At 41.4% G+C, this 15,534-nt stretch overlaps 1 protein-coding gene across 1 annotated transcript in view; it reads left to right on the top strand.

The window, feature by feature from the left end:
• LOC143024572 (dynein axonemal heavy chain 7-like) overlaps positions 1-15,534 on the top strand; it is a 377,264-nt gene that overhangs the window by 12,177 nt on the left and 349,553 nt on the right. The window contains exons 13-30 of the mRNA XM_076183383.1: positions 890-1,046; positions 1,536-1,682; positions 2,010-2,225; positions 2,698-2,901; positions 3,589-3,707; positions 3,973-4,102; positions 4,822-4,983; positions 5,517-5,653; positions 6,423-6,668; positions 6,984-7,182; positions 8,970-9,097; positions 9,626-9,735; positions 9,935-10,053; positions 11,688-11,829; positions 13,209-13,345; positions 13,872-14,018; positions 14,369-14,452; positions 15,049-15,214. Of these exons, the coding sequence (XP_076039498.1) occupies positions 890-1,046; positions 1,536-1,682; positions 2,010-2,225; positions 2,698-2,901; positions 3,589-3,707; positions 3,973-4,102; positions 4,822-4,983; positions 5,517-5,653; positions 6,423-6,668; positions 6,984-7,182; positions 8,970-9,097; positions 9,626-9,735; positions 9,935-10,053; positions 11,688-11,829; positions 13,209-13,345; positions 13,872-14,018; positions 14,369-14,452; positions 15,049-15,214 (2,750 nt within the window). The remainder of the gene's footprint in view (positions 1-889; positions 1,047-1,535; positions 1,683-2,009; positions 2,226-2,697; positions 2,902-3,588; positions 3,708-3,972; positions 4,103-4,821; positions 4,984-5,516; positions 5,654-6,422; positions 6,669-6,983; positions 7,183-8,969; positions 9,098-9,625; positions 9,736-9,934; positions 10,054-11,687; positions 11,830-13,208; positions 13,346-13,871; positions 14,019-14,368; positions 14,453-15,048; positions 15,215-15,534) is intronic.

Raw genomic sequence — 15,534 nt, 5'->3', positions numbered from 1 at the left:
GTCTTTCTCTCAGTGTGTCCCATTTCAAATCTCTCCTCTTCGGACGTTTCCACTGCTCAAAATGACAATGTTCAGCACAAAATTTATTTTCATTTTCGTCTTGGTCTTAAGCCGGGTCCCCACTGAGCCTCGTGCAGCGCTGCATGACGCAGTTGGCAATGTTGAGTGGAGCGCAGTGTGTCCACACTCTCTAACAGCACTTACAGTGTAAGTGTTGTTAGTGTGTACATTTGACGCTACACTCAACACTGCCAACTGCCTCATTTTTAGAAACTCTGCCATGGGATTCGAACCCTGACCCGTGCGTCCATAATCACGAGGTCAAGACGCTAACTATGCTACGTGTGATGGTTCAAAAGCATGGTTGCTAGCGTCTTGACCTCGTGATTATGGACACACGGGTCAGGGTTCGAATCCCATGGCAGAGTTTCTAAAAATGTTCAATCTGTCTTTAACATACACAACTGCCTCATGCAGCGCTGCACGAGGCTCAATGTGGACCCGGCCTTAGTTTCACAGCACCCTATCGAACTTACGAGTATCTAACAGTTTCAGAGTGTTTACTAAATATTCATTGTATCAACGATATTGACAAGTGGGAACCATTACACATAATATAAGTATCGATATGTGAGAATCGCTACTGTTACGTAGCACTTCACAATGAATCTATAGTTCCCTGCGTGGAATTGGTAGTTAAAATATGTCCCCATACCAACATAGAGCTTGGTGGATGGCATCACAGACACCTTGCCAGGTTAAAAGTGATTACGACACATAAGTTAGGTCTACTCTTTCAAAATAGATCCTATAACACCATTCATATACAGAGTACAAGTGAGGTAACCTCAAGTGACACATGAACCTCTTGCTTTTTCTTCTCCCACAGACTCTGCGACGAACTGCGTGAGATCACGGAGCGTGCGCTCAGCACCCCAGGAGACACCCTCGAGCTGATGGCACACAAGGCCTACATGGAGAAGATTATGGAGCACCAGGTTCACGAGCTCGAGGATCAGGTGTGGAGACTCCATAAGCAATTGGAGGTAAGGAGAAAGTGGGTGGGAGGCATAAAGAGTGTCTTTTAGCGTCGCAACTGCACATAGGTGGAACAGCCAATCCAAACAGCAGCAAGCGTGGACGCCACCTAAATTTATGTGTGAACTGATCAGGACAGCCAGCCCCGCAGGGGCATGGACGGATTGACTGATCCCACCTCGACACTTCGATTAAGTTTCGCCTTGTCTCCCATCCCATCAAAAACAAAGGTGGCAATGAACATAGGGCTTGAGATTTTCACTTTCACAATATACACTATTTTCTCCCTCAATTCACTTCTTGTCACTCTCCCTCCCGCCATTTTTCATTCTTTATTCACTTTGAATGTCATTTAATATCCTTTTTCCTGTATCCATCATTCCTTCACTACTCCCCACAATGACTAAGCCACCCTCCCTCATAATGGGGAATAAGGCCTCAGTGTATATACGTCTATGTATTCTCATCCCTTCCCTTTTTGCTTACCGTCACTACAGTTCCTGACGGAGAACATGGCCTTGAGCTCTGAGGAATGCGGCGATGCAGTGCAACCTCTTACATGGTTCATCCGCTTGCCGGAGGTCTTCAGGCTCCACCTCCAAATCATCACCGACAAGAGGGCCGAGTACGAGGCCAACCTTAAGGTGAGTACGACCCAAAGTTCGATGCCATCAATGTTCTCCATTCTCATCCTGTCTAGGCCAATATGGCATTTAATTAACTAGCATATAATAATTTTTAGGCAGTCCACCAATCACTGCATTCTAAAACCGGCCTTCCTTGTGGTGCGTAGGTTTGTATTTGGGGACATCTCCACCCCAAATCCAGCACGATGGCAACAGCAATAATTCTCTCGTTGATAAAGCTCGCTTTCTCTACAGTGTTAGTTACAGCTGGTGTTATCATGAACACTACATCGAATCGAGTATCTTCTCTTCCCCTAAAGAGATTAATAATCTCCCCAACCTTAGGACCGCCGTGAAAAGTTTCAAGAAGAACTGAACGAGTACGTGGGACAACTGGAGGAGTTCCAGATCTACGGTGACGTGGCTCAGATCCATGAGTACCTGCGGAGGGCCAGGAGTCTACATACGCGCCTCGATAACGCCGCCAATTACATCGACCAGATCAACAAAGAGGAAGAGGCCCTGGCCTGGAACACAACCCACTACCCAGTCAGGAAGCAGGTGAGGGCTGCGGTATAAAAAAAATGTGGGACTTAGTAATATGGATACTGGTGCTGTGGGGTTAGTGAATATGAAGGTGAAAGTATGGGATTGGGCTTTTCTAAAGCAGGTAATGCGTTGTTAGGATGCGGGGTCTGAGAGATGAAGAGGGTAGTAGTAAAAGCGGTCTACAAACGGTGTATAAAAAAAAGCGTTTTCTAAATGCTGTTTCACATCTTGCACCTCAGATACATGTTTCACCCCTTTTCCTTTGATCGTGTGTAATCTACAGGTCTGCATATTTCTGCTTTTTGTTTTTCGCTCTTTAAAATAAAAGAATAACGCTTGGTTATTGCCATTATTTAGGTGCATCACCAATCGTGACAGGTTATTAAAAGGGATGGAAAGAGAAAGTTTGAAGTTATGTTCTACAATAAGATAAATACGTATACTCATAGTGGTTCCCTATCTTATTTGTTCATATTCGTATCAGGTGTCTGACCGGTTGGCGCCTTTCCTGCGGCTGTATGAGACGGGCGTGGACTGGTCGGACCGCCTGCAGGAATGGTTGCATTCTCCCGTAGGCACTCACGACCCGGATATGATCGCGCAGGACGTGGCCGCTACATGGAGAACCGTCTACAAACTCGAGAAAACTTTCGCAGACGTTCCTGCTGCCAAGAACGTCGTTATTGCGGTTTGTATACACAATATTGTATCATAATTCTAAAACTTAAAATGAATAAGCAAATAGATAGATATACGAAAACTGTAAGAAATCCGCTTCTCTGAATATGACATATGTCCTAAAATTAGAAAAATGTCATGTAAGGTGTAAACACAAATATCCGTTACATGAATTAGAACATTACTTTTCTCTGTGACTTACCAATTTTTCTTCAGATTGTAATGGCTGAGATCATCCTATACCTATTGCAATTAGTAATTGTTTGAACTATGGAGGCCGTGTCATGATTTAAATACATATTCCTAGACCATCCTGGCCATATGATTAGAGCCAGTTGTCTTGTAGCATTTGGAAGATCATAACACTGGTCAGTAACCACTGCGTTAGTGGATCTGAATACATCCAATTGTCTCGTAGTAGCTGGCTGGAGATTATGACTTTAGTTAAGGAACATTGCGTCACTGGATAGGCTTACTGCCAGTCGTCTTATAGCGACTGGTAGTTGATCACGACATTGATGACCAGAAACTATGCTATCATAATTTTCTGGAACGATTGTCAATCAGTTTTGGTCGGGCGCGTCAGTAGCCTATGCGCCGGAATGAAGTAGAATGACAACATGCTACCTCCACAAGTCATGAATGTGGCCATTATTGTTACCACACAATAAAATATCAATGCCAATAACCCCATCAGGTCCGTCAACGCATCGAACAGTTCCGGGAACACTTACCCCTCGTCCAGACTCTGGGCAACCCCGGACTCAAGGAACGTCACTGGGAGAAGATCAGTGAAGTCGTAGGGTATCCACTTCGGTAAGTCCTGACAACGGTCAATTGTCGTCCCTAAAGTAACGGGTGAATTTGTAAAATGTATATCAGTGTAGACTGAAAGCCCTTGGAGAGTAAGACTGACAACTTGGTAAATAGTTCACTAGTGGGGAAACTTTGGCCTGATTGTTATACTTATTACTTTCACTTGAATTTCTTTTCTCCAAAGTTATTGAACATCTTATTCAAAATCTAGAAAATGTTCAGGAAAATTAGTATCATGAACTCGCGAGGGCTGTTCTTATTCTAGTGCTGATGCTACAACGACCATGCAGCGTTTGATCGACTCAAACTTGGAGGAGTACCTGTCCAAGTTTGAGACGATATCTGAGGCAGCTTCAAAGGAACACGTTTTCGAAAGAAACCTCGAGAAAATGAAGGCAAGTAATTTTTTTTACAAACACGGAAGTGAATATATTCGATAGCCTCGGAGCATAATTACCCTTCGGAATCCAGCTCGGGCACAATGGGACACAAGTCACCGATTGAATAACAAGAAGAAATGAAAATATCGCCACATTGTCCGGTAACTTGTAGATATAGTAAACCCGCCGAGAGTCTAAGTATCGCTACGACAGTTATGCTCCGATGATTCGTCAGCGGCCTTAGCTTAGCAATAGTGGCAGAATTGTCTTAGCTTACTTATCCGTTGATTAGCGTATCTAAATAATGGAGATCCGTCACCAAACTTTACAGGAGAGAAGTTCACATCTTTATGAACACCCACCACAGGAATTATGGAAAAATTATATTCCACATCGTTTCCGATTCACAGAAAGCTGCATTTAATGCGGCTAAGCTAATTATGCTCCGAGGCTATCGATATATAGACACGCATGGACACAAGTGCACACTGTATACCAGATTTAGCTCATGAGTGTATATCTTCTTTACCTACAAATGTATAAATAACATACTACAAGTGATTTCAATGCCAATACAATTTGTTCCTGAACCAAAATTCAGAATAGATAAGTAAGGTCTACAAAACAATTGTAACCTAATAAATCCTTTGATATGGGACATACGAGATGATTATAACCATTATAATCCTTATCACAACCATGAAGACAAGAATGACATTAAGTGTTGTCCCCAGGGCGAGTGGTCTGACATGGAGCTACAACTGCGTCCCCATCGGGAGACGGACACATGGGTGCTCTCGGCTGTCGAGGACATTCAGTTCCTCCTTGACGACCACATCGTTAAGACACAGTCCATGAGGTCTTCGCCATTTATTAAACCCATTGAAGTCGAGGTGGTAAGTACATTAATCAATCAATACGTTCCCCCAGTTCTACAGGAGACCCATAGAAACCAGTCACTGACGCTAGTTTAGTCCCCAAGTAATTAGAAATATTGTGTGCTTGTATAAAGCAAGCACAGTAATAAAGGACTACATTAACTGTTATAACATATGGAGGACAGGAGCACGAAGCATGAGCATAGATTATATGCTGAAGTTCGGTGAGTAGGAAATAACTACTTAATCATCCACAAAAGAATTGATATGATAAAATACGTTGAAATAGAGTATAAACAATGATTTTTACAAGTTTAAGATAAAATATTAGGGAGCAATATTCATTTGTATCATATAATTTTTATAATCATACGCCTGAGCTATCAATAAGAATTCTTCTGATTCTACATGACATTTGTAATCACATACGTAAATGTAATTGTATAACACGCATGAAAAGGTCATTAGGTGACGCACAACTCGTCAAATTCCTTGTGTTCTTATGAGTGTCAGATTACCATATCGATAGTAACCCTTAAATTTTTACTCAGGTGGCGTGGGAGGCAATGCTGAGCCAGCTTCAAGAAGTGCTGGACGAGTGGCTACGAGTCCAGGCCACCTGGACCTACCTGGAACCCATCTTCGGATCGCCAGACATTATGGCACAGATGCCAGAAGAGGGACGAAGGTGATAACTGATAGTATCACTTGTTTCTATCTTACACTCACATGTATACGTACATCTGATCGCGTGCCACCAAAAAATATACACACAGTGAATACTTCAATGTTTGCTAACTTTTGTTACTAAAGGCAGCAAAATGTTATTTTATCAACAAGAGCACATATGACCAACATCTAACAGTGTGTTAATCACATATAGAACTCTAACTAGTCTACCAGGATCCTTAGTCACCCTCCACCACCCATGTGCCAGTCAGAGGTCATCTAAACAGATCGGAGAGAATACACCTAAGCAGACTTTGCTGATGCCGTCACACAACATTAAGGATCTACCAACACAGGATAGACAACACAAAAGTCAATACTCGTACATGCCCACACTACCAGGCTGCCTCACACAGAGCCACACATGTCTTGAAGACACGTGACTGGACTCCAGTAGTACACGGGATTAGTACACACCCAATGTACTTAAAATATCGGAAGGGGAGGATTTCTGGCGGGATTTTTTTAGAGCGATTGATTCCTTCCGCTGACACAATGTCTTACCTTTTTGATGATGGAGGCAACCCAACTACTACTACTATTCTTTACTGCTCACTGGAAGAGTTTTTTCTGGTTTATGCCAAACCAATATATATATATTTTTTTTTCTTTAATTTCTGGTCCGTAACAGGTCACTAAAATGTGATCTAGCTGCTTTTTCAGCTATCTGAATTAACTCTTTCATCCTCTCAGTTGTTTCAAATTCATAATCTTCGTAAGCATTTCAGATTTAACACTGTGGACAAGACTTGGAAAGACATCATGAAGAGTGTCCGCCAGAACACACGGGTTCTCAGTATACTGGACGTTGACAAGATCCTTGAGCGGCTCCGGAAGTCTTCGGAGCTCCTCGAACTGATCCAGAGGGGTCTTAATGAGTACCTGGAAAAGAAGCGGCTCTACTTCCCGAGGTTCTTCTTCCTCTCGAACGAGGAGCTTCTGGAGATCTTGTCTGAAACCAAAGATCCAAGCAGGTTCGGAAATTTCTTATGCTTAACCCTTTCCATTTGTAAGATATAATAAAATATAAAAAGTACATCACAGTGATCAAAAGTTTATATACTAGTTCAAAACTATTTGGAATTTACATATTTGAGTAGCACTGCTCCCATTGAGGTTTATTCAACTTGCCCCTTCCCGCAAATCAAGTTATCAAAATGTATCATATATTCCTACGATATATTATATGCTATCCGACTAAGAAAGAACGCCCTACATGACTAGCTTTTCATCCTTACTGACGACACAAAAATCTAACTTTGTCCAAGCTAAGAACAATTCTTCCCTAGGGTTCAACCGCATCTGAAGAAATGTTTCGAAGGCGTCAACTCGCTTGAGTTTGGCGAGGACCTCGAGGTGGTGGCCATCAAGTCAAGCGAGGGCGAGCTGATCACGTTGACCCAGATCATCAGCACCTCCCGTGCAAGAGGCCAAGTGGAGAAATGGCTCGTGCAACTTGAGGCTTCTGTGAAGGACAGTATAAAGAAGGTGACATGCACTCAAATTCTTGGTTAGTCTATAGGGTGCACTGCCGACGTATAGGAAATGTCGGCTAATCAATCTCTGAGGGATAGTGTTGACATCATGAAGGATTTGCGTCATTTTTAAAAGATATTCCTTTAATCACAACTTGTCTCCAAATAGATATTTCCAATTTCCATATTGAAAACGACATCCATTAAATGAAAGCCCGCTGGCGTAAATTAATTCACATTAATTTTCCTCAAAAAGACGTGATGCATTTAATAAAGTAACAAGTTTTAATGGAAATTAATAAAAAGAATATGATTCCGTAATGTTTAGCCCATCTTGCGAATGAGTTGAACATTTTGATATCCCATCTTCATGACTTAATCAGGTAAGGCCATTACACACCTGGATTCCTACCATGTCAGATTTATAATATAAACGAAGCATGGCTGTCCCTCAGGTCAATTTTTCAGATAAATAATATCTGTCCCATTAGTCTATTATGTGTATTTACTCATCATATGTAGTTATCATTTGTTTTTACTGTCAATATCTAATGACGAATCGACCTTCTCAAAGTTATGCTGCCGACTGCTCCTGTATTCCATATAAATGTTTTCCCCTAAATATTCTGTGCTAAAATAGGTGCCTCTTATGTGGCCATGCGTCTTATATGCTGGAAAGTCTAGTACTTACATTTTAAAGTCATTTCTGTATGCTCAATCTTTGTCCCAATGAAAAATATTCATTATGATTTCCGAATATAAATCCTGGACACAACCTTAGCGAATTCCTACTTCCAAAACCCGTTTCCATCACTGGTTCCAGTCTCAATTTCATCAAGCCTAAGGGTGCAAAAAAGAGGAAAGGAAAATACAGATATATATATATATATATATATATATATATATATATATATATATATACTGCAATAAAGTAGTAGCCTCTGTCTGTTTGTTCAAAAACTCCTAGAGTTTTGGAGATAGACCCCCATAACCATATATATTCTTATACCCCATCACTCCAGGTACTTGGATAACTATATTTCATAAAAAAAAAGTTAAAGTTAGGTGGTTTATGGTGCGGTAGCATGCCACTACTGTAGTGTCCCCTTAATTCGCGTTTTTTTTGTGTGACATAAGAATTAATATGATTCGACAAACCATTGTATGTGTCCATAAATATTATTTATATTTGTGAAATTAATGTTGCCACAAACCATGATAGCTTTTGTAAGAAGAAAGCATGTAAATGTAAAATGATTATATAATTTTACCAAATGTTGAAACAATGGTTATTTTTAAGTGCGGACGGAAATATTCACAAACTCCTCCTAGGTTTTTGCATATAAACCCCATATAACAATATATATTCTGAAGATAAATAAACGAGATACATTTCTTCACCTTTCAGCTGTAGACATTGTCAATACACATACACACACAGGCAAAAGAATGTGTACATATAATATTTGTGTTTGTGGATGCATGTATTTTCAAACTAGGGTTTCCCAACCTTCGGGGGTGGGGGGGGGCGCGCACACCTGGGAGGGGGAGTGTTTAAAGCTATATTTCATTTAAAAATATTTTGGTTAGGGTTAAGGGTTAAAGTTAGGTGGGGTATGGTTACGTTAAGGATTATTCACGAACTCGCAGCAACGCGCGGGTTATTTGGCTACTATATATATATATATATATATATATATATATATATATATATATATATATATATATATAATTATATATATATATTACATCTATATATAGAATATATTCTTACTAATAATATTTCTGTGGCTTCTCTAGGTGGTGAAGGATTGCATGGAAGCCTACAGCAATGAGAACAGAGAGAATTGGACCCTGGAGTGGCCTGGCCAAGCAGTCCTTTGTGTTTCACAAACCTACTGGACGGCCTTTGTATCTAAAGCTATGGGGTATGTGGGTGGCCTTTTTCCTATACGATTTTACAGTTACGAGATTTTCCCGTATAAAACAATTTATCAACATCAGATACTTCTCTCTTTTGCAAATCACTAAAACTCAGAAACTTCCATCACCTTTACCTTTTGTGCTTGGATTTCAAATACATGCGGAAGTCACTGGTTGTTGATGGAGTTTAATGTGGGTCCGTTTCGTATGAAGCATAATCGAAACCAATCTCTGATTTAAACATCCTTGGGATATTACAAAATCACCATCAGCGCTGAGCTGCCACTAATGTTGTTACATTTCATTATGTCATAAGACCGGAGGTGTCCCGTTAATTATTTTGTTCTTGCTAGGCCAGACTATTCTATTCAGCTTATGGGAGCTCTGGCCTTTAACGGGTTATTAACCAAAACTAACACAACTAAATTCCTATGGCCTACACATTAATCCCTTTCTTTGAAAGTTTCGGTTTCAACCTAAAGAACCACTTCAGATCCCTGAAAACTAAAAGGGCACTTTTCCTCCTTCCCAAGAGAGGGCATCGGGGCACTCGAGAAGTACTTCGAACTCTGCAACGAGCAAATCGAGAAAGTCGTCGGGCTTGTTCGAGGGCAACTGTCCAAACAAAACAGGATTACTCTAGGTATAGCATATTTTGAAAATTGTTGGAAATTATATGTTCTATGTGTTGATCTATTATGCTGAATATTTCCTAGTTGAGACACATAAACAAATACACACACACACACACAAATACACACAGAGGTTAAGGGAAAGATACACAAAACAAAATTAGAAAAAATATACAGTGTATATAGTTCCCTAATTTGGGTACCTTCCAGGAGCTCTAGTTGTCTTGGACGTGCACTCGCGAGACGTTCTCAAGGACGAGATTATCAAGAACAAGGTTACGTCCGAGTCCGACTTTACCTGGTTGGCACAACTTCGGTATTACTGGCAGGTAATAAGACTGCTAAAACCTGCGTCGCAGGATCAGCACACATTAAAAGATAAATATCCGCATGGGCTTCCGGCGCTGACCGGCGCCAAGAATTAATCCTTATAAACAAAGGTAAGTGTTAGGCTGGTAGTCTTCCCCACGTTGGGCAGCCAATATTAGGCTGGTTGTGGCTATCTCTGATGAAGAGTTGGTTTTATTTAGCAATGAATGTTGGGCGCCAGTGTTATGATAGGACTTGCGCTAAATGCGAGAAAAGGGGGATGGGACGAGACGGAGAGGGAGGTGACGAATGTTTCAATTCGTGTCCCAACTTAGTCTGCTTGTGAGGAAGGGGGGGGGGGAGATGAGAAAACAAGGAGCAACGAGCCAGGCTCACATATGATGCTCCAAGGCGATCTGAATCTTCGGCGTCCGTTCAACCTTTATATATACGGACAGGTACCCGTGTTCCTAATTGGCGTAAGGTCAAGTGTGATGCATGGGAAGTCGGAGGCAAATCGTTCTGACGCTGGTGACTCAGGACGATAAAAGTTATGCGTTCCTCACTGAATCCAGTGTTCATCACGTGGCTGGCCGAGATGCAGGTTAGTCATCCCTGGCCGATGCTGGTGCTGTACATGTTTCCTCGAGGAGGATTTGTTCCACCTGTGGGCCCCAAGGGAATTCGGGGCCGAGTCACGCGGCTGGGGGAGGGGCGCGAGTGTGTCCCATGGGGACCACTCGTGGGTCAGTAAGGTCGTGGGACGGTTAGAAAGGAGGTGAGGATGGGAGGACCGAGAGTGAGGACTACTCCTAACATTGAGTGCACAGAAACATGAAGCCTCTATAATACTGGAACCCACTTCTTTTGTGTACCCCAACAACAGTTTATATGGTTTAATGTTTGGCGCTAGTTGGTGCCGGTAGCCCGCGCAGGTAAAGTTGTTCTCTTTGCACCCTGAGATTTGTATTCATACTGGCTCACCATAATGATACATGCAGTAGTTACTACTTTGCGCCACTTCTTCCACTGCCATTTTCTTCCTCCTCAATCATGCTCTGTCTTCACACCCTTCTTCTATTCCGTTTCGGCATGAGTTTCTTTCTACCACGCTCGTTTCATGCAACCCTTTTCGTAAATCCGTCGCTATCCATTCGCTTTATACCACCTCAGCAGGTCTCTGTTCATCTTATCCACTTATACTTCCCCACTTTACATTCTCAACCATGCCCATGTCTGTCTTCACATTTTCTTACCTTTCCATACTTTTTCCTGTGCATCCACTACTTTTAGTTCCAACATTAGACATTAAATTTCCTTCTCTATACTCCCATCTGCTGCGGTAACTAAACCTTTCCCATTAGTACTCAATATTAGGACTAGCCTTTTCTTTTTCCCATTCTTATTGCCTTATATGGAGTCACTCTCTTTCCTTTTCTTAATATATTTCCAATAATTACTATTAGTTTCTGCGTTCCATCTTCAGTCTCCATCAACACCATATCATTAGGAAAGAGTAGTACGATCACAATATGTGGTATACCTTCAATCTTTCCTCCCCTTTCTCAAGCACTGCTCCCATTTGCTACACCAAGAATTTATGATAATATCAGTAAGGATCATAACAACAATACTATCGTTATGCCTGAACCAGGGCGAGATGCTACGGGTGCGGATGATCAACGCAGAACTGGACTACGGGTACGAGTACCTGGGCAATACTGGAAGACTTGTCATCACCTCTCTTACTGACAGATGCTACCGAACACTTACGCAGGCGCTCAACCTCAACCTCGGTATGTCTCCAAATCTCAAACTGTATATACTGTATATATATATATATATATATATATATATATATATAATATATATATATATATTACACATTTGCCACCATGTGTGCATTATTCTGGCTCCCCGCTAGAATCTATTTTATCAGAAAAAATACAATCAAAAAAGTGTGGAAAATCAAAAGTAGAGGAAGGGATCATGAGATGAAGACAGAAAAAGAGATGAAGGAGGCATTGGATACAAGTATGTTGGGCGATCATGGAAAGAAGTGCAAATGGAGTGAAAGGATAATGGTTGTAAATGGACGAGGAAATCATTCGTCTTTTCTGCATTCTTGGATGGATAAGGGGGAGGTGTCGCCATGTAATGAAACGGTGCGAGTGAAACTAGGTTTGGCTGTTGGGCTCTGGTGTGGAGGTACTGTATCTTATATTACCTCTGACACAATGTACCGGGATACAGAGATGGCCCTTCATACATGAGGTCTTATAAGGAGAGGATCTGTGATTGCTTTTTCTTTTTTTAGGTGGGTTTGGATGGGTGCAAATTGGGGGTATTCCTTCACTCAGCAAACCCGCCTTATAAGATGACAAGTCATATTAGTGTATATATATGTATATATATATATATATATATATATATATGTATAACTTTTGTAAGAAAGCATGTAAATGTAAAATGGTTATATAATTTTACAAATGTTAAAATATTGGTTTTCATTCAATTTTAGTGGGGGCGGAAAATGATTATTCACAAACTACTCCTAAGGTTTTGCAAATAAACCCCTATAACCATATATATTCTGAAGATAAATAAACGAGGTACATTTCTTCACCTTTTAGCTGTAGACATTTATTGTCAATACACACACAGACACACACACGCACGCAAAAGAATGTGGACATGATATTTGTGTTTGTGTATGCATGTATTTTCAAACTAGGGTTTCCCAGCCTTCGGGTAGGTAGGCGCACACCTGGGAGGGGGAGTGTTTAAAGATATATTTTATTTAAAAAAATATTTTGTTTAGGGGTAAAGTATGGTCAGGTTAGGGATTACTTACGAACTAGCAGCAACGCGGGGGTAATTTGGCTAATATATATATATATATATATATATATATATATATATATATATATATATAACCCCTTCACGGGCGAGTATACACATACTATTTTTTCATTTCTGTAATGACATTTCTTCCATTTCTACCCGTTAGAGTTTAGGGATTAGGCCGTATGCCCTTTTTTGGCGTTACACACTGATGTGTGCAAATATGAACAGCCTTCCTCTGGGTTCTCGCCTAATGACGTTGGCTACATACACACACACATATATAATCATACAGAGAAAGAGCTAAGATAGAATATTTCTAAATGCACAGGAGGCGCTCCTGAAGGCCCCGCAGGGACAGGCAAGACAGAAACGACAAAGGACTTGGCAAAGGCCGTGGCCAAGCAGTGTGTCGTCTTTAACTGCTCCGACGGCCTCGACTACATCTCATTGGCAAAGTTCTTCAAGGTAAGACTCCTCAATAGAGTAGCTTGATTGGCACATTTTGTTCTGGGTAACAATAGACTACTTTATTCATCTAAAGGACGGAGTCTAACAGGAGTTAGGAGCTTATTGAGATCCCCCTTTATTCCACCATATGCATCCCAGATGAGTAAAGCGATTTGGTGTCAGTGAAATAATAGACCAGGGATTTTCTTCTTCTTTTTCCCCTTCTGGATAAATAAGTCTGAAGGATTTTGGAGTTCCATTTGATTGCTCTTCATTTTCTCTTCTTTTCTTTTCTTTAGGACCTTTATTACACCTGTAATTCATTCTTCTACGCACTTCAAAAGACATCGTTAGGTCTCAGGATTCTGGCATCCACTACGCTATCCGGTTCATAATCGTGGCATTCCCTAAGTAGCGAAGTGGTAAAGGTTATTTAATCAGCCTTATAGAAATCCTTTCTTGCTTAATCCTCCATTTTCTCCCCCCCCCTCTCTCTCTTTATCTCCCCCACCGTTCATACGCTGCCCCTTCCCTGTACTGATAGGGTCTGGCGTCATGCGGCGCCTGGACCTGCTTCGACGAGTTCAATCGCATCGAACTGGAGGTCCTCTCAGTCGTGGCACAGCAGATTTTAACTCTTCAGCGAGGACTTCAGTCTAAGTCACCAACGCTGACATTACACGGCACTGAGGTAATATCTGTGTTGCGATTCAATTACATGGAGGGTTTGCGAAAGGAATACCGGTACATATGAATGAAGACATACTATAATATGTATACAGTGTACCACTGACATTACCATAATAGGTGCTCCTCTGGTTATAGCTTAAGTGAGAAAAGTCTAGGAAATATGTGATACGACGAATAGAAATATTGTTATGACATATGCTAGTGTAAAAGTTATCCATTCTTTGTTATTTAAAAACTGATCACTGTAATACCTACCTACGAATACGATAATTTTTGTATAAAAATAATAACTTACTGTACTTGTAAGAGTAACTGTGGTTTCCTACCTATTCTATCTTGTTACTTCTACAGGTGGTCCTGGATCCCACCTGTGCTGTTTTCATCACCATGAACCCTGGCTACGCAGGACGATCCGAGCTGCCAGATAATCTGAAAGTAAATAATGTCAGGGTTATTTGGTTTCATGTGCATACACAAGCATGCATGCAAAGGCACATGCTGCAAGAATGGGAGGGTTGAATAGATTAAGTGTGCTCGGAAGCCTTTAACAAGATAGCAAACTTGTAAAAGATCTGTCGTGATGGAGTGACTGGTGACGAGTGGAGTACATCAAGGGTCGGTACTGGCGCCCATGTTCTTGCATGACACGATGGTTAATATATATTGCCTCGAGTTTTACTGGCTGGAAATCTGGATCTTCAGAGTTATTGGCAATAGCCCTCGGGGCCTCCCATACAAAATATTTCTCTCGTATCAGTTGTTGAACTCGAATACGGGTCCGTGTCATGAAAACATGAACGCAGCCAACACACCAATCGGCACACATTAACCAGATCAACTCTACATTCCTTAAATTTCAATGAAAACCTTCCAAATGGCACCTGGAATTGTTAATCAGCGTTTACATCATGAATGTCTTTGAATATAAGTACAATAAATTCTCTGTGAAGTATTACGTAGTCAAGGTTAGGGTAGCAGGTGTCTTCTTACACGCTCTTCCCAGTCATATTTTAATCGAATCCGGCCAACAGGCGCTATTCCGGTCGGTAGCCATGATGGTACCGGACTACGGCCTCATCGCCGAGATCTCGCTCTACTCCTTCGGCTTCGTAACGGCCCGGAACCTGGCCCGCAAGATCGTCGCCACTTACAGGCTCTGCTCAGAGCAGCTCTCCGCTCAGCCCCATTACGATTATGGTGAGTTTCCTGGAAGGGGGGATGGAAAGGGATCACGGCTGGGTTAGGTAGATACAGTTGGGTAGATTTGGGCATGGAAGGAAAGAGTAGGACAGGGTAGAGTAGGATAATTTACGATTGGGTAGGGTTTGTTAGGATAAATTGTTGCTAATTACCCCCTGAGAGAGATTATGAACCCTCCCTCAATGACAAGTAATTAGACTTCCAGGCCTCATCATTGCCCTTATTCTCGTTAAAACATGAGATAGAAAACAGAGCTGGGCAAGATACGGCAGTTTGTAAAGCATAGCAGGATAGGATGGAGTAGAGGATATGTAACC

The sequence above is a fragment of the Oratosquilla oratoria genome, chromosome 4, assembly GCF_046742065.1.
Source record: "Oratosquilla oratoria isolate Oo_2021 chromosome 4, ASM4674206v1, whole genome shotgun sequence".
Lineage (NCBI taxonomy): Eukaryota > Metazoa > Arthropoda > Malacostraca > Stomatopoda > Squillidae > Oratosquilla > Oratosquilla oratoria.
This window is presented reverse-complemented; position numbering and strand designations above follow the sequence as displayed.